The following is a 25,844-nucleotide window of genomic DNA, read 5'->3' on the forward strand; positions in this document are numbered from 1 at the left end:
GTGTCGGAGTTGAATAGCCTCAGAATTGCTTAATCCGATATTGGATCGTTTTCATTGTCGCTCTCGTCACTGTTTGACCTTAACCCGTTCGGCAATTTCATTGGTCTAATGAAAGCTTCATGCCGCCAAAAAACTGAGCACGTCACAGAATGTGTTTTTTTGTAGAAAAAAAATTTGAAAGCGGGAAAAATCCATATATTAGCCGCGTCATTGTTTAAGCCGCGAGGTTCAAAGCGTGGGAAAAAAGTTGCGGCTTATAGTCCGAAATTTACGGTACTCAAAAAATAATAACCCACAAAACAGGAAGAGGAAAAACCCCTACTTAAATATGATCTCCAATCAGAGGCAACGAGGATCAGCTGCCTCCAATTGGAGAACAACCCAAACAACCCCAACATAGAAATAGAAAAACTAGAACTTAAACATAGAATTAGAAAACATAGAAAAACCCAAAACACCCCCTGTCACACCCTGACCTACTCTACTATAAATGACATCTTACTAGGGTCAAGATGTGACAGTACCCCCCCCAAAGGTGCAGACTCCGAATGCAACATAAACAATAAAGAAACCACAAAGCAAAAGGGAGGGTAGGGAGGGTGATAATTGTCTATGGCGGCTCAAATGCAGTCCACATAACCTTAACCTCCAGCAGAGGAGGCGGCTCCGGTTCGGGGCGTATTCCCCGCTCCACCCGCTGATCCCTCCGCTCTAGTACCACCGGACCGTGAATCATCATCGGAGGAGGAACCGGACTGTAGATCATTGCTGGAGGTTCTGGGCTGCAGGCCGCCGCTGGAGGTTCTGGGCTGCAGGCCGCCACTGGAGACTCTGGGCTGCAGGCCGTCGCTGGAGACTCTGGACTGGGGAACTTGTCAGGAGGTTCCGGACTGTAGACCGTCTCAGGAGGATCTGGACTGTATGCCGTCTCAAGCGGTTCCGGAGTGTAGACCTTCTCCGAAGGTTCCGGACTGTAGGCCGTCTCAGGAGGTTCCGGACTGTAGGCCGTCTCAGGAGGTTCCGGACTGTAGGCCGTCTCAGGAGGTTCCGGACTGTAGGCCGTCTCAGGAGGTTCCGGACTGTAGGCCGTCTCAGGAGGTTCCGGACTGTAGGCCGTCTCAGGAGGTTCTGGACTGTGGACCGTCTCAGGAGGTTCTGGACTGTGGACCGTCACTGCAGGCTCCGTGCCATGGATCATCACTGGAGGCTTCGTGCCATGGATCCTCTCTACAGGCTCCGGGCCATGGATCATCCCTAGAGGCTTCTTGCCATGGATTATCCCTACAGGCTCCGGGTCATGGATCATCCCTACAGGCTTCTTGCCATGGATCATCTCTACAGGCTTCGGACCATAGATCATCACTGGAGGCTTCATTCGTGGAGCTGGAATTAGTCTCACCGGACTAGAGAACGTCGCTGGGAGTTCTGGACTAGGGAACGTCTCTGGGAGTTCTGGACTAGGGAACGTCGCTGGAGGCTTCGGACTGGAGAGCGTCGCCGGAGGCCAGGTGTGCAGAGCAGGCACAGTGTATACTGGGTCGTGGAGGTGCACTGGAGATCTGGAGCTTATGGCTGGCACAACCCGTCCTGGCTGGATAACCTCCGTAGCACGACAAGCGCGAGGTGTTGTGACAGGTCGCACAGGTTTGTATTGGCGAACTGGGGTTACCGTGCGTAGAGCTGGCGCAGGATAACCAGGACCGAGAAAACACACCGGAGACCAGGAACGCTGAGCAGGCATACTCCTTCCTGGCTGAATGCCAACTCTAGCATGGCACCTGTGAGGAGTTTGCACCGAGCGCACCAGGCTGTAGCTGTGCACTGGCGACACAGTGTGCATCTCAGCATAACTTGGCGCTTGCTCGGTCACTCGCCCCCCACAGTAAGCACGGGGAGTTGGCACAGGTCTCCAACCTGACTCTGCTAATCTCCCTGTGTGCCCCCCCCAAATTATTTTTTGGGGCTGCCTCTCGCACTTGCCTTGCCGTTGGTATCGTGCCTCCTCTCGTCGCCGCTCTGCTCTTGCTGCCTACACCTGTTCCCATGGAAGGCGATCCCATCCAGCCTGGATCTCCTCCCATGTCCAGGATCCCTTGCCGTCCAGAACTTTCTCCCAGGTCCATTCTTTACCACGCTGCTTGGTCCTTTTATAGTGGGTTATTCTGTCACGGTTGTCTGAAGGAGTGGACTAAGGTGCAGCGTGTTTGTAGTTCCACATTTTTATTTATTTGTGAAATGTAATGCAATACACTAAATAACTGAATATACAAAAACAACAAACCGTGACACAGAGAGAAACAAACACTACTCAAAAGATAATAACCCACAAAACAGGAAGAGAAAAACCCTACTTAAATATGATCTCCAATCAGAGGCAATGAGGATCAGCTGCCTCCAATTGGAGAACAACCCAAACAACCCCAACATAGAAAGAGAAAAACTAGAACTTAAACATAGAATTAGAAAACATAGAAAAACCCCAAATACCCCCGTCACGCCCTGACCTACTCTACTATAAATGACATCTTACTAGGGTCAGGACGTGACATGAGGTCAGGTGATTGTGGAGGCAAGGTCATCTGATGCAGCATTCCATCATTCTCCTTCTTGGTCAAATGGCCCTTACTGTCATGCCCCTGATCTGTTCCACCTGTCCTTGTGCTTGTCTCCACCCCCCTCCAGGTGTCGCCCATCTTCCCCATTATCCCCTGGGTACTTATACCTGTGTTCTCTGTTTGGCTGTTGCCAGTTCGTCTTGCTTGTCAAGTCAACCAGCGTTTTGTCTCTGCTCCTGTTTTGTCCAAGTCTCTCTTTTTCTCGCCCTCCTGGTTTTGACCCTTGCCTGTCCAGACTTTGAGCCCGCCTGCCTGACCACTCTGCCTGCCCCTGCCCCTGCCTGCCGTCCTGTACCTTTGCCTCTATTCTGGATTATCGACCCCTGCCTACCTTGACCTGTCGTTTGCCTGTCCTTGTTGCTGTAATAAACATTGTTACTTCTGCATTTGGGTCTTACCTGAAACCTTATAGTACGAACTGGCCATGACTGACCCAGCAGACTTGGACCAGCTCCGCAACGCCATCTCCTCCCAAGGAGCCACCATTGGTAGGCACGAGGAGTTGCTTCGCGGTCTGATGGAAGGGGTCCCAGCTGGTAGCAGCGCCGTCACCCTTATTTCCCGGGAACCCTGCTTACCTCCCCCGGAGCGTTACGATGGAGATTCCAGAACCTGCCGGCCCTTGTTTTCGAGCTGCAGCCTTCTTCGTTCCCCTCAGACTGCTCAAGTATACGCTGATGTCTGGGAGGGCACTCGCCTGGGCCACGGCGGTGTGGGAGCAACAATCCGCCGTCTGCCTCAGTCTGGAGGTATTCGTTGCGGAGGTGAGAAAGGTTTTTCGAGGCTCTGGTGTCCGGGAGAGAGGCTGCCCGGAAGTTGCTCCAGCTTCAGTAGAACTCCCTCAGTGTGGCAGACTATGCGGTGGATTTCCGTACGCTAGCAGCAGATGGTGCCTGGAACCCGGAAGCACTGTTCGACATGTTCCTACACGGATTATCGGAGGAAGTAAAGGACGAGCTTGCAGCCCGGGAACTACCGACGGATCTCGACTCACTCATCGCTTTAACCATCCGGCTCGATGGACGGCTATGGTAACGTAGGAGGGAGAAGAGGTCTGATTGCAGTTCCAATCACTCACTCAAGGATCCCACCTTGCATCTGATGAACTCCTGAAGTCCCTGGCATCTACACCCCCGAGAGGATCCGAAGTCTGCTGATTTATCTCTTCCCAAGCCGATGCAGCTCGGCAGGGCTAAGCTGTTTCCAGCCGAATGCGTACGCAGACTTAACACCCAGAGTTGTCTGTATTGCGGTACTGCCGGTCATTATGTGTCTACCTGTCCGTTCAAGAGTCCTAGCTCATTTGTAGGAATGAGTACTCTGGTGGGTCTTAAGGACAATTTTGCTTCTCCCCCTACTTGCACCCCTCTCCATGCCACCATGCTGTGGGGTGACCAGTCCAAATCTATCCAGATACTCATCGACTCGGGGGCCGATATGAGTCTTATGGGCGTTACCCTGGCGTCCGAGCTGGATATCCCCACTCAACCCCTCTCCATTCCCATGAGTGTTAGAGCGCTGGACGGGCGCTCTATAGGCCGGGTCACCCACCATACCACCCCCATCAACCTACGAGTGTCGGGGAACCACAGCGAGACGATCCAATTCCTGCTAATTGAGTCTCCGCAGGTTCCTGTGGTTTGGGATTCTCCTGGCTCCAGCGACACAATCCCTCGATTGACTGGTCTACTGGTGCTGTCGTGGGCTGGAGCCCGTTCTGCCACACTCATTGCCTGAAATCAGCTCTGCCTGCCCCAGGACGTATTCCCGGGGGCTTGGAAATTTCCCCGAACCTCACCGCCAGTCCCGCGGAGTACCAGGACCTCCGGGAGAGGTTCAGTAAGGCCCGGGCCAATTCACTTCCGCAACACCGACTGGTACCCAAGGATGTGAAGGTGGATGCTCTGGCACGCCGCTATAGCCCTGCGGTTACTCCCCTGGAAGCTGAGACCTTTCCCCACTGCTCCAAGATCATTAGCCCCTCTGCTGTTTGTCCTCTGTTGCCCCGTACTCTCCCCATACTTCCTACTTTTAATGTGTCTAGATGTAAACCCATGTCTCACAGCCCTTTGTCTCCTGTTTCCAGGCCCACCCCTCTCCCCCGTATCATTGACGACCAACCGGCGTACAGAGTGAGACGTCTCCTGAAGGTTTGACCTCGGGGTAGGGGATTCCAATACCTGGTTGACTGGGAGGGTTATGGCCTGGAAGAGAGGTGCTGGGTCTCCACTAGGGACATCCTGGACCCAGGCCTCATCTCTGAATTCCAACACCAGCACCCCACTCAACCAGGTATCACACCTCCTCCTCCATGCTTCAGGGTGGGAACCACAAATGCGGAGATCATCCGTTCACCTACTCTGCATCTCACAAAGACACAGCGGTTGGAACCAAAAATCTCAAATTTGGATTCATCAGACCAAAGGACAGATTTCCACCGGTCTAATGTCCATTGCTCATGTTTCTTGGCCCAACCAAGTCTTCCTCTTATTGGTGTCCTTCAGTAGTGGTTTCTTTGCAGCAATTCGACTAGGCCTGATTCACGCAGTTTCCTCTGAACAGTTGATGTTGAGATGTGTCTGTTATTTGAACTCTGTGAAGCATTTATTTGGGCTGCAATTTCTGAGTCTGGTAACTCTAATGAACTTATCCTATGCAGCAGCGGTAACTCTGGTTCTTCCTTTCCTGTGGCGGTCCTCATGAGAACCAGCTTCATCATAGCGCTTGATGGTTTTTGCGACTGCGCTTGAAGAAACTTTCAAAGGTCTTGAAATGTTCGGCATTGACAGACGTTAATGTCTTAAAGAAATGATGGACTGTCGTTTCTCTTTGCTTATTTGAGCTGTTCTTGCCACCTCATGAAGTTGGTTGAGAGAATGCCAAGAGTGTGACAGCAAAGCTCTCATCAAGGAAAAGGGTAGTTACTTTGAAGAATCTAAAATATAAAACATATTCTGATTTGTTTAACATTTGTTTGGGTAGTATATGATTCCACATGTGTTATTTCATAGCTTTGATGCTTTCACTATATTCTACAATGTAAACAATAGTAAAAATAATGAAAAACGCTGAAATTAGCTGGTGTGTCCAAACTTTAAACTGGTACTGTATTTAATAGTGCAAAAGCACCATGTAGCAGTAAGTAGCAGAGTCGTTGGGGAGTTTAGAAGATCAGCCAAGGACAGAAAGCAAGCCATCTTCAAAGTGGAAATTATAAACTTCTGAAGCCCTTTAAAACTGACCATCCTACCGATCCTCGACTTTGGTGATGTCATCTATAAAATAGCCTCCAACACCCTACTCAACAAACTGGACGCAGTCTATCACAGTGCCATCCGTTTTGTCACCAAAGCCCCATACACTACCCACCCATACACTACCCACCATCATACTCGTCGCCAAACCCACTGGCTACAGGTTATCTACAAGTCTCTGCTAGGTTAAAGCCCCGCCTTATCTCAGCTCACTGGTCACCATAGCAGCAACCACTCGTAGCACGCGCTCCAGCAGGTATATCTCACTGGTCACCCCAAAAGCCAATTCCTCCTTTGGTCATCTATCCTTCCAGTTCTCTGCTGCCAATGACTGGAACGAACTGCCAAAATCTCTGAAGCTGGAGACTCATATCTCCCTCACTAGCTTTAAGCACCAGCTGTCAGAGCAGCTCACAGATCACTGCACCTGTACATAGCCCATCTGTAAACAGCCCATCTATCTACCTACCTCATCCCCATACTGTATTTATTTATTTATTTATCTTGCTCCTTTCCACCCCAGTATCTCTACTTGCACATTCATCTTCTGCACATCTACCATTCCAGTGTTTAATTGCTATATTGTACTTACTTCGCCACCATGGCCTATTTATTGCCTTAACTTACCTTCATTTGCACTCACTGTATATAGACTTTGTGTTTTCTTTTGTTCTACTGTATTATTGACTGTATGTTTTGTTTGTTCCATGTGTAACTCTGTGTTGTTGTATGTGTCGAATTGCTATGCTTTATCTTGGCCAGGTCGCAGTTTCAAATGAGAACTTGTTCTCAACTAGCTTACCTGGTTAAATCAAGGTGAAATAAAATAAATAAATAAAATAAAAAACTTCAAAGACACTACAAGTTTTTAAATGTCCTGCATTGCAGGAAAGTTCTACAGCAGGGTGATCAAATTAAAACTGTAGCAGCCTCCAGCACGATAGCTCGTCATCTTAAAAATCGTTTTACACTAGTATCATTACGATCACAGACAGTCAAGCAACAGACAAGATCGTTCATAGCTTAAAACTCTACACCTAACTAAAAGTTTAGCAAGCAATCCACCAGCTTTACCATGTTACCAAGCTACAAAGATTGAGAGTGAGAGAGAGATATTTGATAGGCTCTGGTCCTCCTCAATGCTTAATTTGTTTTCTGTAGCCAACAGTGACATGGCGGTGGCATTCCATAGTGCTTCTCTGCTCTGCTCTGTCTGTGTTTCATGTTTTGTGTTCCACTTCCACCTAGAGGGAAAATTCCATTGTGCCAGAAGCAGATGACAGCTGCCAAGAACATTCTAGAACAGAGCGGACCGTCGGTTGGACACATGGAGAGCCGGGCACCTGACACGCTAGATTAACACCTTCTGGGAACCAGTCATGGGCACAAACAGAAGGATATATCCTGTTTGATCGGGTCTAACAACGTGAATTCTGTGATTTCAGTGGAAGACCATGCTTTTACTCCTACCACAATGTTTCCCAAAGCGGTGAAATGGGCTGCCCTGCTGAGTTCTGATGCTCTCCAGACTTGAAATGAACAAGACTTGTACTGGTAGTAATTGAAAATGTGTATTTGTGTCAACAGCTCCTGAACGGCTCCTTCTGTCAATGGCTCCTAAACTGCATATCAGCGAATAAATTATAAATTAGGGCTCATTTGAAAAAGAGATATCTATCTAATTGTGACTTTCTTGGTAAATAAAGAATAAATAAATAAGAAATAAATAAGACAAAAATAAATCAAACCAAAAACTCTAAGATCAATAAAAGTCGCCCAATCTGTTAGATGCTACAGATGGAGCTCTTACCGTCAAGGTCAGAGGTCAGGGGTGTCTGGTGAGGATCTGAGCCCAGCCTGAAGGGCCTGATCTGGGGGGCGTGGCCGGCCTGGGGAACCTGGGTGTGGGTGGTAGTGCCAGCGCGCAGCTTGGGGAGGGTCAGGGCCTGTCCATGGTCCCTCAGAGAGTGCTCCTTCAGTTGGCTGATAGTCATTGAGGAGAAGGGGCAGGACAAGCACTTATACGTGTTCTCGCCTGTAAGATAATAATAATAGAAGGGTTTTATAGAGCACTTTTTAAGGACCTAAAGACGCCTGTGTGTGTCAAGAGTAAACAGGAATGAAATCAATCTTTCATGAATCTCGCAGTTTTATTATGACCCCTTCGGACATGAATAATTATCGCCCGATGTCTAAACTACGTATATCTGCTGCTTCTTTGGTAATAAATTGACATTGTAAATAGCATTGACAAAAGGCAGCATTGTGCTGACCTTTTTCTGGACCTGTCAAAGGCTTTCGACACTGTTGACGTTCCGTTATTCATTCTTAGACTGTCTAACATTGGCCTGGGTCAGGCAGTCTGCAATTGGTTTGAAAATGACCTGATAGACAGGACACAATGGGTTTCTTCTGATGGTGTTAAGTCAGGTTTCTTTGACATTATGAAAGGTGTCCCACAAGGGTCAATTTTAGGTCTTGTACGTTTTACTGTCTATATAAACAATAGTTTTTCTGCTTTTTTTTTTTACATACTATACTCCTGTATGCAGATGACACTGTTGTGTATGCTATTGTCCCCACGGTCGGCCAGGCTCTTTCGGAGCTCCAGTCTGCCTTTAATGCCCTCCAGAAAGCCTTTGTTGAATTGAAATTGGTACTAAATGCAGGTGAAACCAAGTACACTATATGTTATTTTGTAATTCACGTAAAAATGTATCTGATGATTTACGTATAATTATGTATATTTGATGGTGCCCTCATTGATCGTGTTATAAATATCTGGGCATCTGGATGACGAAAATATTTCAGAAAGAATGTTAATGAGTTAAGAAATTAAGATTTCAAATGGGCTTATGTTATAGGAATATGTCATGCCTTTCGTTATATAGCAGAAAATAATAATTCAGTCGACATTCATTCCGGCTTTAGACTATGGTGGTATTGTCTATATGAATGCAGCTGCCACTGTATTGAACACAGTTTATCATAGTGCGCTACCTTTCATTACACCAATAGGTTCAGTATCTTTATCAGAAAGTAGGATGGACCTCTCTTAAGTCTCATAGATCAATTCACTGCTCTGTTTTTGTTTACAAAGCCTTCTAGTGCAAACTTCCACGATACCTTACTTCATTGTTAAATTACAGACATACGAGTTACCAGACCCAATAGCAGGGATGGCTAACTCTATAGGTCCCGTTGATCACTAAAGAATTAGGAAATCTGCAAAGCCTTCTGCACTTTGATGGTCTGGTGCTTCTAGGGTAGTTCAAGTTGTTAATGAAGGACCTCATTGTGTTTGTTCTTAAATTGCTTGTAGTATTGTATGTTTGTATTATGTTTTGGGTTTGAATGCTGTACATTTAATGAATTGTGCTCATGCAGGGCTTGGTTTCAATGGGACTCCCTGCTAAAATGAAGTAAACAAATATATAACTATAATTTCGTTAAAGCCCAAGTCCCAGTTCAACCCAGCTAAAAAGAAAAAGACAGAGTGCAAAAGCAAGGACTATCTCTCTTTGGCCAAGGAGAATAAACTTTGGTCAGAGAGAAACTCTTTTGAGAGTGGCTTTATCCAACTTAGTATAGAGTTGAGCATGTCAGTCAGTGTTCAGACTTCGAGTAGCACAAGACACAAAAATCTGCCTCTGTCACCAATTTTCTATTTTTTTTTACACTTTTTATGATGACCTCCCTCAGTCCATTCAAGGGAAAATCGATTGGCTTGGTACTATATAGTAAGCCCAAAAGCTTTCAGCCAGACAGACAGAGCCAGCGCCTGCCGACGGATCTGAAAAGAGGGGTGTTGACACTCATTTCCTGCTAATCTACCCTCGAATGACTTTTGCACCTTATCGAGAGAACCAGCATTCACATAACGAATGCTACCCACTACGCTACCCACTGTGCACACCATGTCATTTGAACGTGGAGATGTTGGTAATATTTGGTTGAGATCAATGAGATTTCAATCTTTATTCACCCACTCACAAGGAGGGTAAGTAGTTTGTTGAATTCCCAATGTGTTCTCACTATGCTTAAAAACATCTAAAAGAACAACCAAATTCAAAAAAAAAAACTATGTTTGATTTTTGGTTTCGTTGTCTTCAAACACTGCGCTTTCAACTATTTAAAAGCCAAACAAAGGCCTAGGTCAGATCAAGCATTAACCGGCGATAGCCGACACCCGCATAGGTAGTGCTTTGGCGGTGTCTGAGGTAGAGCTGTCAAATCAGAGCGGCTGCTCCTGTGGTCATTGTCACGAAGCCACACCCGTTCCACTTGTGTTAGAAGTTTAGAATGAGAAAGTGTCGGCTAGCACGGATCTGATAGAATCTGGCCCAAGGTTCAAATGGGAATACAATGTCAGATATTCTGTATTCATACATCTTCACTGTACTACTTCTGAGTACTGCTAGGTTTTACACAGTCAAATGTAACAAATAACTACATTTTCTATAAAAAAAATGGTACAAATGAAACATTTGTGACATCAATATATACTATATAAAATAATAAAAATTATTCAATACAATAATATGTGATCTGTATGTAAAACATTTACATTTGACATTTTTGTCATTTAGCAGATCTAAAATCTATGGAAAAAATTCTGAGAACAGTAATATTTTACACAAACATGAAGGTACCCATAAGCAATAATTTCAGAAGAAAACAGACAAATGTAAAAAATTGGCGGAAATAGCGTTTTGAAAATAAACTCTTCAAATACTGTTACAATAGTTTACAAGATGGCATTTACTTTAGACTATGTACTGTATTACAAAAGTAATAATGAATTGTGTTTGGTTGACAATGCAACCAAATACCAACATGAAGTGCATTTAAAGTTTGATTTGATTTATTCCTATCCTTTATCTTAGATTTTCGGCTGAGATGGAGACGTGAATCCAACATATTCCTTATTAACTTGAAGATTAAATCTGAAATCAACATAAGCCTCAAGTCCTAGGCTTATATGTATTGTACATTTTTTTGTTGAACCCTGGGTTGAATTGAAACATTAGTTGTTACTAACTTCAAATGCCGTAAGCCTAAATAGTATCCTTGATGATATATCACTTATGGTTACATTTTATTTGCTCTGTTAAACCTACCCTTTGAAGGACTTCGATAGCAACAGTGAATATATTTAGTTATTAATAGATAGATTCAATAATCATTCTCACGATAGCACATTGGCAGTAGTCAGTGACAAATACAAAGCTAAGCAGGGCTGACCTTAGTTAAAACCCTGGATGGGAGACTAAATAGGTAACTGTACTGTAGATAGTTCAACTCTCCAGTAGATGGTGCGGCCCAGCTTATTTTTTTTTTCTGATAGTGGATATACCATTGAAAATCTGACGTTGTTTCAGAGGTACAAATTCAACATATTTTATACAAGGTTCGTCTATGTTGAAAATTGGTTACCGTGATGACATAATCCCGTGGTTGAAATTGTATCCTCCAAACAACAGTTTTGATTGCTTTTTGCAAATCCAATGTATTTTCCACGTAGACTCTACGTCACAATGAGTTGACAAATTACGTTGAAACAATGTTGATTCAACCAGTTTGTGCCCAATGGGTATGGATTCCACAGCATACACATTATGCATTACCAAGGCAGCAATCAAAACCCACAGGCAAATAAGTGGCTGGATGATTGTGAGATTGATACAATATACAACAGAAGCAGAAAACATGGTGTTTTGACACCACCGCCAACAGACCATGTCAGAACACTTTCAAAATGTAATCAGATTCTAAATGGCTCTGGTTCGGAAGTCGATTATCTGAATCAACTGTTGATTGTTGTTGACTCATCTTTCTGTGTTATTTTCCAATCATAACTGAGACAACATTCGCGACTAGTTTTTGTACTCTCATTGTCATTTGTGATGATTGACTATCTATTCCTCTGCTCGGGCGTTGGTTCACTGGCTGCATTTGTGGAATCAATTTCTGTAGACTACAGAATCCTTTGCAAAAATACAAAATATCTAATGAAAGAAACATAACATTGAACAGAGAAAATATACAGGCTGTGTCTGCAATGGCACCCTTTTCTCTATATAGTGCACTACTTTTTGACCATTTTGGACTCAACCAAAGACTCGCATAGCTATGATATTCAATGGACTCAATCACAAGACAGTTTAAGATATTCCCATAGGGGACATCCTAAGGGAATGATGATATTAGTGTTGATTTAAGATCCTCAAACAGCTGTGGTAGTCAGACATTCAGACTAGCCCACAGCCCAATACACAGGTGTGGTCAATAACCCACTAGTCTGTTTCAGGATCAGTTTGTGCTGTTTAGCCAACTACAAGTAAAAATTCTACTTACAGTGCCTTCAGAAAGTATTCATACACCTTGACTTTTTCCACATTTTGTTGTGTTACAAGGTGGGATTAAAATGGATTCAATTGTCATTTCTTGTCAACGATCGACACAAAATACTCTGTAACGTCAAAGTGAAAGAAAAACATTTGTAAAACATTTATGAAAAATAAAACACTAATATATCTTGATTACATAAGTATTAAACCAATACATATCAATACATGTTAGAATCAATTGATTACAGCTGTGAATATTTCTGAATAAGTCTAAGAGCTTTGCACACCTGGATTATACAATATTTGCACATTATTCTTTAAGAATTTTTGTTCACACTCTGTCAAGTTGGTTGTTGATCCTTGCTAGACAGCCATTTTCAAGTCTTGCCACAGATTTTCAAGCCGATTTCAGTAAAAACTCAGAAACATTCAATGATGTATTGGTAAGCCACGCCAGCGTATATTTGGCTTTGTGATCTAGGTTATTATCCTGCTGAAAGGTGAATTTGTCTCCCAGTGTGTTGGAAAGCAGACTGAACCAGGTTTTCCTCAGATTCTTTTTATTAAAAAAACTCCCTAGTCCTTGCCAATGACAAGCATACCCATAACATGATGCAGCCACCACCATGCTTGAAAATATGAAGAGTGGTACTAAGTGATGTGTTGGATTTGCCCCAAACATAACCCTTTTTTATTCAGGACATAAAGTTTCACTTTAGTGCCTTATTGCATACAGGATGCATGTTTTGGAATATGTTTTATTCTGTACTGCCTTCCTACTTTTCACTCTGTCATTTAGGTTAGTATTGTGGAGTAAGTACAATGTTGTTGATCCATCCTCAGTTTTCTCCTATCACAGCCATTAAACTCTGTAACTGTTTTAAAGTCACCATTGGCCTCAAGGTGAAATCCCTGAGCGGTTTCCTTCCTCTCTGGCAAATGAGTTAGGAAGGATGCCTGTATCTTTGTAGTGACTGGGTGTATTGATACACCATCCAAAGTGTAAGTAATAACTTCACCATGCTCAAAAGGATATTTAATGTCTGATTATTATTTTTTACCGATCTACCAATAGGGGCATTGGAAAACATTCCTGGTCTTTGTTGTTGAATCTGTGTTTGTAATTCACTGCTCTACTGAGGGACCGTACAGATAATTGACTTATTGACTCAAGACATTTCAGCTTCCATTTTTTTATTAATTTGTAAAAATGGCTAAAAACATAATTGTACTTTGACATTATGGGGTATTGTGTGTAGGCCAGTGACACAAAATCGAAATTTAATCCATTTTAAATTTAGGCTGTAACACAACAAAATGTGGAAAAATTCAAGGGGTGTGAAAACTTTGAAGGCACTGGAAGTAGAAGTTTTGTCCCATAACAAACACTGACCACTCGTGAAGTCGTGGTGAGCACAGAGTAGTGAGGTGTGTGGTTTTTACCTGGGTGTGCTTTGTGCAGATGACTCTTCAATCGGCTCAGGTAAGCAGACTTAAAAGGACAGAGCTTGCATCTGAACGGCTTGTGGTGCCTGTGGTGAGACTGCACATGTTTGTCCAGACTGAGGAGAGAGACACAGACAAAGAGGAGAGAGAGTGAATGAGAAGAAAGGGAGGGAGACAGAGAGAGGGGGGGGTCAGAGTGGGAGAGAAAGAGAGATATAGAGAAAGAAACGCCTACACCAGGTGTGGGCAAACTACGGCACATTCAAATCCAGCCCACGGGAGGTTTGATAATTAAAAAAAAATTTAAACTCTTGAACGTCTAAAACCAGATAGAAAGTATGTAGAAATTAGAATGGACTTTTGAAATAACTGCCCTTTTCCTGGCCTGCAAATTGATTTTTACAAACAAATCAATTACAAAAAATATGTGCGGCACTTGAAATCCTGTGGCCCTTGAGCCAAAATGTTTGCCGACCCCTGGTCTGCACATATGTTTCAACACATCACAACAGAATACTTCCAAGGAAGCAGAGGGAATCTGATTGTACCTAACTTGATTTTCTGAACCACAACTAGCAGAGCATTTCCAATGACTATTGAGCAGAGGCCATAGCGGAAAACCATCTACCATGGTCCCAGTATCCCTAGTGTATCTCTGTGTGTCTGACTGCAAACCACATAGAAGGTATCTGGGGAATATGAATGTGTTTTCATCCCAGCCTCTTGGGTGGCATAGGAACACATTTACTTTCTGGGTCAGCAATACAGTGGGACTACACAAAGGAGCTGGGATGAGGTCTTTCAGCTTTGGATAAGAAGACAAATTACACTATCAAAATGTCTGCCATGTCTACAGTGTCTCAATGGATTCTACTGGAGTGAGTTTTGGAGGAAATGCGCATTCCATCTAGCCTGGTGCCAGATCTCTTTGGGCTCTTTTCTACCCCATTGCTCCGTCATTGTCAATCACAAACAGACTGGCACTTAGGCTACATTCCATCCAGAGTGTATGTCCGATATAAAGCACAGCTCAGATGACAGATGGCGTTGACAGATAGGGCTGCCGTGCTTCTAGCGCTTAGGAAACTTTGCAGTATATATATTTTTTGTGTTATCTCTTACATTATTAACTCATAATTTTTTGTGTGTTATTACAGCCAGGAAGAACTGGCTTCAGAACGGCGGTAACTCACCAGCATTATCAGCACTACGACCAGGAATACGACTTTCCTGAATCTAATCCTTTGTTTGTACCCCCCAGGGCAATTGAACTGATTCCAGAGGCTGACACAAAACACCACCGGAGGAGAGGTCCTTGGAGTGAACTTCTAGTCCTACTCAGGAGGCGCGCACACCACCCACCGCTTCCGAGTATATTACTCGCTAAAGTTCAGTCTCTGGATAATAAAGCTTACGAGCTCAAGGCGAGGATTTCCTTCCAGAGAGACTTCAGGGATAGTAACATACTCTGTTTCACGGGAACATGGCTCTCTGTCTGAGTTCGTACAGCCAGTTAGGTTCTCAGTTCATCACGCAGAACAGGAAAAAATATCACTTCGGGAAGAAGAAGGGCAGGGGTGTATGTTCCATGATTAACTACTCATGGTGTGATTGTGATAACATACAGGAACTCAGGTCCTTTTGTTCACCTAACCTAGAATACCTCACAATCAAATGCCGACCGTATTACCTCTCAAGAGAATTCTCTTCGGTTATAGTCACAGCCGTGTATATTCCCCCTCAAGCCGATACCACGACGACCCTCAAAGAACTTCACTGGACTTTATGCAAACTGAAAACCACATATGCTGAGGCAGCATTTATTGTAGCTGGGGATTTTAACAAAGCAAATTTGAGGAAAACGCTACTGAAGTTCCATCAACACATTGACTGTAGTAGTCGCGCTGCTCAAACACTCGACCACTGCTACTCCAACTACTAGGATGCCTACAAGACCCTCCCCCACCCTCCCTTCAGCAAATCTGATCACGACTCCATTTTGCTCCTCCCTTCTTATGGGCAGGAACTCAAACAGGAAGTACCCATGTTAAGGACTATTCAACGCAGGTCTGACCAATCGGAATCCACGCTTCAAGATTGTTTTGATCACACGGACTGGGATATGTTCCAGGTAGCCTCCGAGAATAACATTGATGAATACACTGATACGGTGACTGGGTTTATCAAGAAGTGTATAGGAGATGTTGTACCCACTGTGACAATAAAAACCTACCCTAACCAGGAACCAAGGATAGATGGCAATATTTGAGCAAAACTGAAAGTTCGAACCATCGTATTTAACCATGACAAGGTGACTGAGAATATGGCCGAACACAAACAGTGTAGTTATTCCCTCCGTAAGGCAATCAAACAGGCAAAACGTCAATATAAAGACAAAGTGGAGTCACAATTCAAAGGCTCAGACACGAGACGTACAGTTGAAGTCGGAAGTTTACATACACCTTAGCCAAATACATTTAATCTCAGTTTTTCACAATCCTAGTAAAAATTCCCTGTCTTAGGTCAGTTAGGATCACCACTTTATTTTAAGAATGTGAAATGGCAGAATAATAGTAGAGAGAAAGATATATTTCAGCTTTTATTCCTTTCATCACATTCCTAGTGGGTCAGAAATTTACATACACTCAATTAGTATTTGGTAGCATTGCCTTTAAATTGTTTAACTTGGGTCTTGCGTTTCGGGTAGCCTTCCCACAATAAGTTTTGGTTTGTAGGCCTCCTTGCTCGCACACGCTTTTTCAGTTCTGCCCACAAATGTTCTATAGGATTGAGGTCAGGGCTTTGTGATGGCAACTCGAATACCTTGACTTTGTTGTCCTTAAGCCATTTTGCCACAACTTTGGAAGTATTGTTTTCCTCCAAACATAACGATGGTCATTACGGCCAAACAGTTGTATTTTTGTTTCATCAGACCAGAGGACATTTCTCCAAAAAGTACGATCTTTGTCTCCATGTGCAGTTGCAAACCGTAGTCTGGCTTTTTTATGGTGGTTTTGGAGCAGTGGCTTCTTCCTTTCTGAGCGGTCTTTCAGGTTATGGCGATATAGGACTCGTTTTACTGTGGATATAGATACTTTTGTACCAGTTTCCTCCAGCATCTTCACAAGGTCCTTTGCTGTTGTTCTGGGATTGATTTGCACTTTCGCACCAAAGTACGTTCATCTATAGGAGACAGAACGCGTCTCCTTCCTGAGCGGTATGATGGCTGCGTGGTCCCATGGTGTTTATACTTGCATACTATTGTTTGTACAGATGAACGTGGTACCTTCAGGTGTTTGGAAATTGCTCCCAAGGATGAACAAGACTTGTGGAGGTCTACATTTTTTTTCTGAGGTCTTGGCTGATTTCTTTTGATGTTCCCATGATGTCAAGCAAAGAGGCACTGAGTTTGAAGGTTGGCCTTGAAATACATCCACACGTACACCTCCAATTGACTCAAATGATGTCAATTAGCCTATCAGAAGCTTCTAAAGCCATGACATAATTTTCTGAAATTTTCCAAGCTGTTTAAAGGCACAGTCAACTTAGTGTATCTAAACTGACCCACTGGAATTGTGATACAGTGAATTATAAGTGAAATAATCTGTCTGTAAACAATTGTTGGAAAAATTAGTTGTGTCATGCACAAAGTAGATGTCCTAACCGACTTGCCAAAACTATAGTTTGTTAACAAGAAATTTGTGGAATGGTTGAAAAACAAGTTTTAATGACTCCAACCTAAGTGTATGTAAACTTCCGACTTCAACTGTATACACTAAGTGTAGAAAACATTTGCAACCTAATACTGAGTTGCACTCCCCTTTGTCCTGAGAACAGCCTCAATTTGTTGGAGCATGGACTCTACAAGGTGTCGAAAGAGTTCCACAGGGATGCTGGGCCATTTTCCCACAGTCAAATTGGCTGATAGTGGATCTCTCCGAATAACTCATTCCAGATCATCCCACAGATGCTCAATTGGATTGAGATTTGGTGACTGGGCAGGCCACTGCAGTAAGATGAATTCTCTGTCATGTTTGTGGAACCATTTCTGGACAATCCTAGCCTTGTGGCATGGGGCATTATCCTGCTGAAAGAAATCTATTTGCACTGCTGCCATGAAGGACTGCACCTGATTGGTAATGATGTTCAGATATCCTGTGACATTCAAACATTGCTCCACTTTTATTAAGGGGTCCAATGTGTGCCATGAAAACACCCTCAACACAATCACACCACCACCATCACCAAAAGTGTGCAATGTTGAAACGCTGATGGATGCATGTACTCATGGGGTTTTCTCCATACCCTAGTCCTCCCATCAGCGTGAAACAGCAGGAACCAGGATTCATCAGACCAGGCAATGTGTTTCCAATTCTCAAGGGTTCAGTGTTTTCGTTCCTTAGCCCACTGCAGCCGCAGTCTCTTGTTTTTTGCTGAAAGAAGTGGAACTGAAATACCACATTGTGTCAAGGTACGACGAGTTGTGCATTCTTTTATGTGTCTTTGGGCAGCAATGTTGTACTGTACTGTCAGTTGACTAACCGTAGCCAGTCTGTTGCTCTGCACAATTTGTGTCAGCCCTCTTTGTCCTCTTTCCTCAATGGCCCGTTTTTGACCACTGGCTGGATATCCTTTTGGTGGTGGACCATTCTTTATACGCACGAGGAACTGTTGAGGGTGAAAAACCCAGCAGAGTTGCAGTTCTTGACACACTCAAACCGGTGCGCCTGGCACCTACTACCATATCCCATTCAAAGGCACTTACATTTTTTTTCTTGCCCATTCACCCCCTGAATGGCAACATACACAATCCATGTCTCAAGGCTTAAAAATCTTTCTTTAACCTGTCTCCTTCCGTTCATCTACACTGATTGAAGTGGATTTAACAGAGTGACATCAATAAGGGATCATAGCCTTCACCTGGATTCACCTGGTCAGTCTATGTCATGGAAAGAGCAGGTGTTCCAAATGTTCTGTCCACTCACTGTAATATAATATATGCCATTTAGCAGAATATTTTATCCAAAGCAACTTACAGTCATGCGTGCATAAATTTTATGTATGGATGGTCCCGGGAATCAAACCCACTAGCCTGGCGTTACAAGCGCCATGCTCTACCAACTGTGCTAAAAGGACCATTATTCATCATAACAGTAACACACTCAATGTTAAACAATGCAGATGGCTAAGGTCAGCGAACTCCAAATCCCAGAATGCCCCTGGTACATAAAGGTTATTTTCTGGATCAAAAAGGGGCTTAGGTGGTGTGTGTGGCATGGGGCATGGCAGGGTGCATAGCAATGGGCTGGATTTTAGATAACATTTTAGAGGCCCCCATCTTGCGGTGTAGAGAAATGTTTTAATATTTATTCCTGCAATTCTACAAATATCTCCATGGAGTTAAGAGAAAATGTAGTAGTTTTAAAGCTAACTTCCTGCGATTCTACATATTCTGCCATGGAGCTGAGAGAAAATTGTGCCGTTTTATGCATTTTGCCATGGCTTAATGCTGTGTTCTTTTGCTCAAACATAATAACAAAATCAATACCGCAAAATGCATTGTTTTGGGAATTTTAGCTTTTATTTTGGTGATTGTTAGTTCTCAAAGACTATATTATAAAAAAATATATAGGTCCATTGTCTTTTCTACATATTTAATATCTTTATATCTGGTTTTAGTCAGTTAAGTTTACAGTGAAAGTGTCTTTCCATCCAGAAAATGTATTTACAAAAAAAAATCATATTTATATACAGTACCAGTCTGGACACACCTACTTGTTCCAGGGTTTTTCTTTATTTTTCCTATTTTCTACATTGTAGAATAATAGTGAAGACATCAAAACTATGAAATAACACATATGGTATCATGTAGTAACCCAAAAAGTGTTTAACAAATCAAAATAAGTGTTTTATTTTAGATTATTTAAAGTAGCCACCCTTTGCCTTCATGACAGCTTTGCACACTCTTGGCATTCTCTAAACCAGCTTCATGAGGTATTCACCTGGAATTTCAATGAACAGGTGTGCATTGTTAAACGTTAATTTGTGGAATTACTTTCCTTCCAATCAGTTGTGTTGTGACAAGGTAAAGGTGGTATACAGAAGATATCCCTATTTGGTAAAAGACCAAGTCCATATTATGGCAAGAACAGCTCAAATAAGCAAAAAGAAACGACAGTCCATCATTACTTTAAAACATGAAGGTAAGTCAAAAGTTTCTTCAAGTGCAGTCGCAAAAACCATCAAGCGCTATGATGAAACTGCTGGTTCTCATGAGGACCGACACAGGAAAGAAAGAAGCAGTTACTTCTGCTGCAGAGGATAAGTTCATTAGAGTTACCAGCCTCAGAAATTGCAGCCCAAATAAATGCTTCACAGAGTTTAAGTAACAGACACATCAATACATCAACTGTTCAGAGGAGACTGTGTGAATCAGGCCTTCATGGTCGAATTGCTGCAAAGAAACCACTAATAAAGGACACCAATAAGAAGAAGAGACATGGTTGGGCCAACATGAGCAATGGACATTAGACCAGTGGAAATCTGTCATTTGGTCTGATGACTCCAAATTTTAGATTTTTGGATCCAACCGCCGTGTCTTTGTGAGACACAGAGTAGGTGAACGGATGATCTCCGCATGTGTGGTTCCCACCGTGAAGCATGGAGGAGGAGGTGTGATAGTGTGGGGGTGCTTTGCTGGTGACACTGTTGATGATTTATTTTGAATTCAAGGCACACTTAACCAGCATGGCTACCACAGCATTCTGCAGCAATACGCCATCCCATCTGGACTATCATTCGTTTTTCAATAGGACAATGACCCACACACCTCCAGGCTGTGTAAGGGCTATTTGACCAAGAAGGAGAGTGATGGAGTGCTGCATCAGATGACCTGGCCTCCATAATCACCCGACCTCATCACAGTTGAGATAGTTTGGAGTTGAGTGAAGGAAAAGCAGGCAAAAAGTGCTCAGCATATTGTGGGAACTCCTTCAAGACTGCTGGAAAAGCATTCCAGGTGAAGCTGGTTGAGAGAATGCCAAGAGTGTGCTACTTTGAAGAATCTGAAATATAAAATATATTTTGAATGGTTTAAAACTTTGCATTGCGCATGATGATCTTAGGCTTGTGTGTGGCTGCTTGGCCATGGAAACCCATTTAACGAAGCTCCCGACTAACAGCTCTTCCAGAGCAGCTCTTCCATGCTTCCAGGGGCAGTTTGTAACTAGGTAGTGAGTGTTGCAACCGAGGACAATTTTTACACGCTACAGCACTCGGCAGTCCCGTTCTGTGAGCTTGTGTGGCCTATCACTTTGCGGCTGAGCCGTTGTTGCTCCTATACTTTTCCACTTCACAATAACAGCACTTACATTTGACCAGGGCAATTCTAGTACGGCAGAAATTTGAAGAACTGACTTGTTGGAAAGGTGACATTATATGACGTTGAACGTCACTGAGCTCTTTAGTAAGGCCATTCTACAGCCAATGTTTGTCTATGGAGATTGCATGTCTGTGTGCTCGATTTTATACACCTGTCAGGAACAGGTGTGGCTGAAATAGCTGAATCTACTAATTTGAAGGTCATGACTTTTGGCCACATAGTGTAGAATGGTAGTCATCTTACATTTGGGAACTTCACAGACCTATTGATCAAACAACCATGAAAAAGGTATGCTCTCTCCCTCAGTTGCCTATGTACATCAACAACAACAAGATCAACAACTAATGCTAGCCAGAGAGAGATGAGCTAAAATCTAACGAGGGAACACTAGATAAACCCCCTCAAACTTTTTCAGCTAGTTGGCCGTCAAAATTGCACTGATAAACGATGGGGAGTAGTAGCCTGTTCGTCCTTCTGCAGGTTGTCTGCCAATGCATGCTTGTTCTAACCCACGTTTTGACAACTGAATGGGAACTTTCCTTCCTGCCTGCCAAATACATTGACGGACAACTAAGAGATATGCTAAATGTGGATAACAGTCGTTCAAGTTCAGCATAGCTAGCTAGCAACACGATTCACGTGTCTGTACACTTTCCTTCCGCTGCTCGCTGTAAACGGGACAAACAAAAGCAAAGCAATTGAAGTTGAATTCAATAATGCAAATGCATCAGCCTGTAATTTCATTAAGTAGAACTCAACTGTTGACTTGCTTGTGTGTCCTATTCGGCCCGCAGGCCTTGTGTTTGACACTTACGCTAGCCAATTAGCCAAGTTATGACTGACTTGTGATCATTGCCCTTGCTCGTTTGATTGTATTGACATTCCCAGCCTTAGTCACAGTAATCCGTTTTTGTTCAAAATATTGAGTCGTTGAAATTGAAACAGTGTATCCCGAATGAGTGGAGGCAGCAAGAAATGTACCAGGCCAGCTGTGATTTACAACCTGATAGCAATATTTGTTGGACTACCAAGAAATGTATTGGTGAATTATATTAATCATGCATGGAAATGCATCTATCTATTCTGCCAACAATGTCTTAGTGTACGTCATGGAATGTTGAGTCAAATAGAACCTATTTGTAAAACCTTTTATGAAGTTGGTTTTGTAGCATAAACTAGGAATTTTATAATAATATGATTGTCTGTTTGTTTCACATTTGCAAAGTAGTTAAAACACTGTCAGTTCCACTTTAAGTCTATATTATGTCCTCTTACTTGTGTCTGAAGGGGGAGACAAACTGGCAGTACTGGCAGCTGTACTTGTCCTCTCTGGTGAACATGGCCATGGCTGAGTGGCTCCTCTCGTGGGACCTCAGCCCCTGCATGGACATGAAGACACGGTCGCACTGGGCACACGGGTGTCCCCCAATAGGCCTCTCCTTCACCTGGTCAACGGGCAACACCGCCGCCCCAACCACCGGTGACATCCCAACTGCCATCTCTGCCGTCTCCATGGCAACAGCAGCCCCGGCGACCACCGGGCACATCGCAGCGGCCACCATCGTCAGGTCCTTGGGGACTGACTCCATGACAGAGTCGTTGGTCACCTCTTCCACCTCCCCGTTAGTGAGGCTGCTCTCAGCCGGGATGGTGGACAACGGCACATCTGCGACTTCCTGCTGTTGAAACATAAGATAAATATTTACTCTCAATTTCCATTTCACAAATATGCTCTGGCAGGTAACATGACATCGAGACTCATGCACTGTACTCCGAAATGTTGCCATTGTACGGGAGGTGAGTGTGCTAAAACAGTCTTGATATTCAAAGAGGACCTGGAATCGAACTCAGTCAGTCACACCTTTGTGGCTGTTATTAGATTCCTGAATTATTAGCCATAGAAAACTAACTTTGCCTTCCTGTAACTGTAGACATTAGCCCTGAAGAGGCCTCCTACCAGGCGACCAGAGACCACAGCCTGCCCTAAAAATGTTTTGCAATGGGAAACAGAAATGAACATTTCTTATTAGAGTCCAAGTCGTTTCAGTCTGTTTTCTTCCATTTCGTGCCTAATGAATACAACCCCAGGCTGCCCTGGTCTGTACGTCCCACTTCCTTGATCTGGGAAAGCACAAAGTGCTTCCTGTCCTGTGCCCCTCTCTCGCTCCGTCTCTCTCTCGCTCTCTCACTCTCTCTCTCTCACACAGACAGGACAATTAACAGACAGCCAACCTGGCTTTTTATGGCCTACGGGAAGCTCACTATTTCTGCTGAAGGACCTGACCCTGCACTTCATAGGACCATAAATAAGATGGGCGTCCACAGAGCCGCCCAGCCTTGTATCATCAGCCTATTCTCACCAAACTTTATGAGAGCGATGGGGACAGACCAGGGCCAGTCACAATGTAAATGGCAAGAGATCTAGTACAAATTAGTACAGAAACATCTAATAGCCTACATGTTCATATGAAACTAATATAGTATAATTATTCCCTTTCATTTGTATTTCTCTGGCAGACTTCATATCATCATATTAAAAACATTTCCAACACACTTATGGCCAAAACTCACCAAAGGCGAACATGCATGTGATTCATTTTAGAATGCATTGTTTTTAATTATAATGACCCAACCAGGCGGGTTGTCCGCTTTGACACCTCTCTCAATTAGGAGGTGTCTCTATTTTCGCATTTTATAGCTGATGCTGTAGTCACACAAAACAATACAAAAAATGTGTAATTATTCACTCTTTTTTTGTTGTTTTTTAATTGGAAGAGGTAGCCAAGTGTTGAGGCTTTACCATTCATACTAAATTAGACCAATTCGTCCACTTATGGAAACACAACATCGCTATCAGCAAAGATGATTGTAGATATGGACTATCCTGCTAGCATACAGTCTGGCTCGGATTAATTCAAAATACACCAGAGAACATAATTTAGCCACAGAGGATAAATCTTTTTTTTATTTTTTTTGTGGATTCAGTTTTATCACAAGCACATACAGGTAACTGCCAAAATAAAGGAAACACCAACATAAAGTCTCTTAAAAGGGTGTTAGGCCACCATGAGCTGCCAGAACAGCTTCAATGCGCCTTGGCATAGATTCTACAAGTGGACCTAAACCATACCAGGAAAATGCACCCCACACATCATAACATATACTTTGTATCCTTCATTTACTCAAGTGTTTCCTTTATTTCGTCAGTTATCTGTATGCCTACAGTCGGGAAGGCAGCAATTTGGGCAGCATTAGGGCTGTTGCGGTGACCGTATTACCGCCACACTGGCAGTCTTGAGTCATGACCGCAGTAAAATTTCACGTGACTGTTGAGTCACGGTAATCTCCTTTTATGCAGCCTGGACATGTGTTGGTAGGACCTAACTCCATCAGGTCGCTAATTGCCTTGTACTCAGGGCTCTATTGTCCTTCTAACCACTCTGACATCAATGCAAATGCAATAGAAAATCCCATCAAACACGTATCATCGAAACAGTAGGTGTTTTTAAGTCACCTCACTGTGATTGATCAATTTGAAGAAAGAAGTTCAGCATGTTGAAACTGAGTGGAAAACATGGTCGTTGTGGATGTTGTTTCAAAGCCTAACCCAATGAAATTGACTTTCTAATGATCAATTCAAAACTGCATATGCATTTTAGAGAAACCCTGAATTAAAATAATGATTGTGCTGTTATAATGATTGTGCCATTATAATGATTGTGCAATACATAGCCTACCGCATATTACCCACGGCAGAAAAACATTTAAAAAAAAAAAACTGATTTAAGATGTCTTTGGTACATAATTGGTCTTGCCTACCTCCGAAATTAAACAAATGAATGTGGACTGTATTACTATGCATACTCACTGGGCTGGTTACCTTAAGCTACAATCCAATCTTTCTATTCATGAATCTGGGAGAGAATGTATAGGCCTAGGCGATGCTGTGGGTTCACTGACTATGCAGGGCGTCTAAGCCTACAATTATAGTTATTTTGTATTTGATATTGAATAGCCTAGTAATAGGGACTTTTTTTTATATTTTCCCAATTAAAAGGCTGACACATTACCTTTAGCTACAGAATATCTCACCCCTGTGCGTTTCCATCTCCTCTCTCTCTTTCATTCCTTTCTCCAGCATGCTGAGAGAGGGGCTGTCAACAATTTAATGATATATGTTTTGTTGTGAATACATGTTACTATCGATGTTACCGAACAGATTTCACTAGGTTTCCCAAATTAAGCACGGGGTAAATGCAAGAACAGGGTTGGAGAGCCCATGGCATAGAGAGTTTGGGCGGAATAACACCTGCCGCGCAGTGGTTGATGAATGTAGTGAAATAACCGGAGTAGCCTGAAAAAGGAACCAGTGGAAAGTAGCATCCATTCACTATTTGAGTGCATATGGATGACATGTCTTTTGAACAAATTTTACATATTAATAAAGACAAGATTAAATTGAGAATAGTAAAAATATGATCACTTGATGAGAGTGTGCAGCCTGAAGCAAGGAACATAGTGCAAGCTTTTTTTGCAACTTTTTCAAATCATCAATAGCCTATAGTTGTATGATGCAGCCCATATTTGTTTTGATTTCTAAGACATTCTAAGGTTTGTATCATTCACAACTAAAGTTGCCAAATGACTCTAAATCTAGCATATAGGAACTTATTCAAATGATGGCTTTTACGCTCAATATAGCCACTTCCTATATGCACTCGATCCAAATGGGAAACATATATTTTATTCAGCTAAGATCAATTATATTCTTATTACTATAAAATCATATAATATAAAA

General features: G+C 43.0%; 1 protein-coding gene across 3 annotated transcripts in view; it reads right to left on the reverse strand.

Moving 5' to 3' along the window:
- Positions 1–25,844, reverse strand: part of LOC106561374 (zinc finger protein 462-like) — a 97,872-nt gene that overhangs the window by 13,593 nt on the left and 58,435 nt on the right. The window contains exons 5-7 of one of the 3 annotated variants that reach the window (XM_014125267.3): positions 22,322–22,722; positions 13,663–13,781; positions 7,680–7,904 (exon numbers count right to left, since the gene is read on the reverse strand). In XM_014125267.3, coding sequence (XP_013980742.2) covers positions 7,680–7,904; positions 13,663–13,781; positions 22,322–22,722 — 745 coding nt within the window. Of the gene's footprint in view, positions 1–7,679; positions 7,905–13,662; positions 13,782–22,321; positions 22,726–25,844 lie in introns of all 3 variants that reach the window. The other 2 variants (XM_014125257.3, XM_014125276.3) reach the window with 2 other exon arrangements.

Source organism: Salmo salar, chromosome 01 (assembly GCF_965601325.2).
Source record: "Salmo salar chromosome 01, fSalSal1, whole genome shotgun sequence".
Classification (NCBI taxonomy): domain Eukaryota; kingdom Metazoa; phylum Chordata; class Actinopteri; order Salmoniformes; family Salmonidae; genus Salmo; species Salmo salar.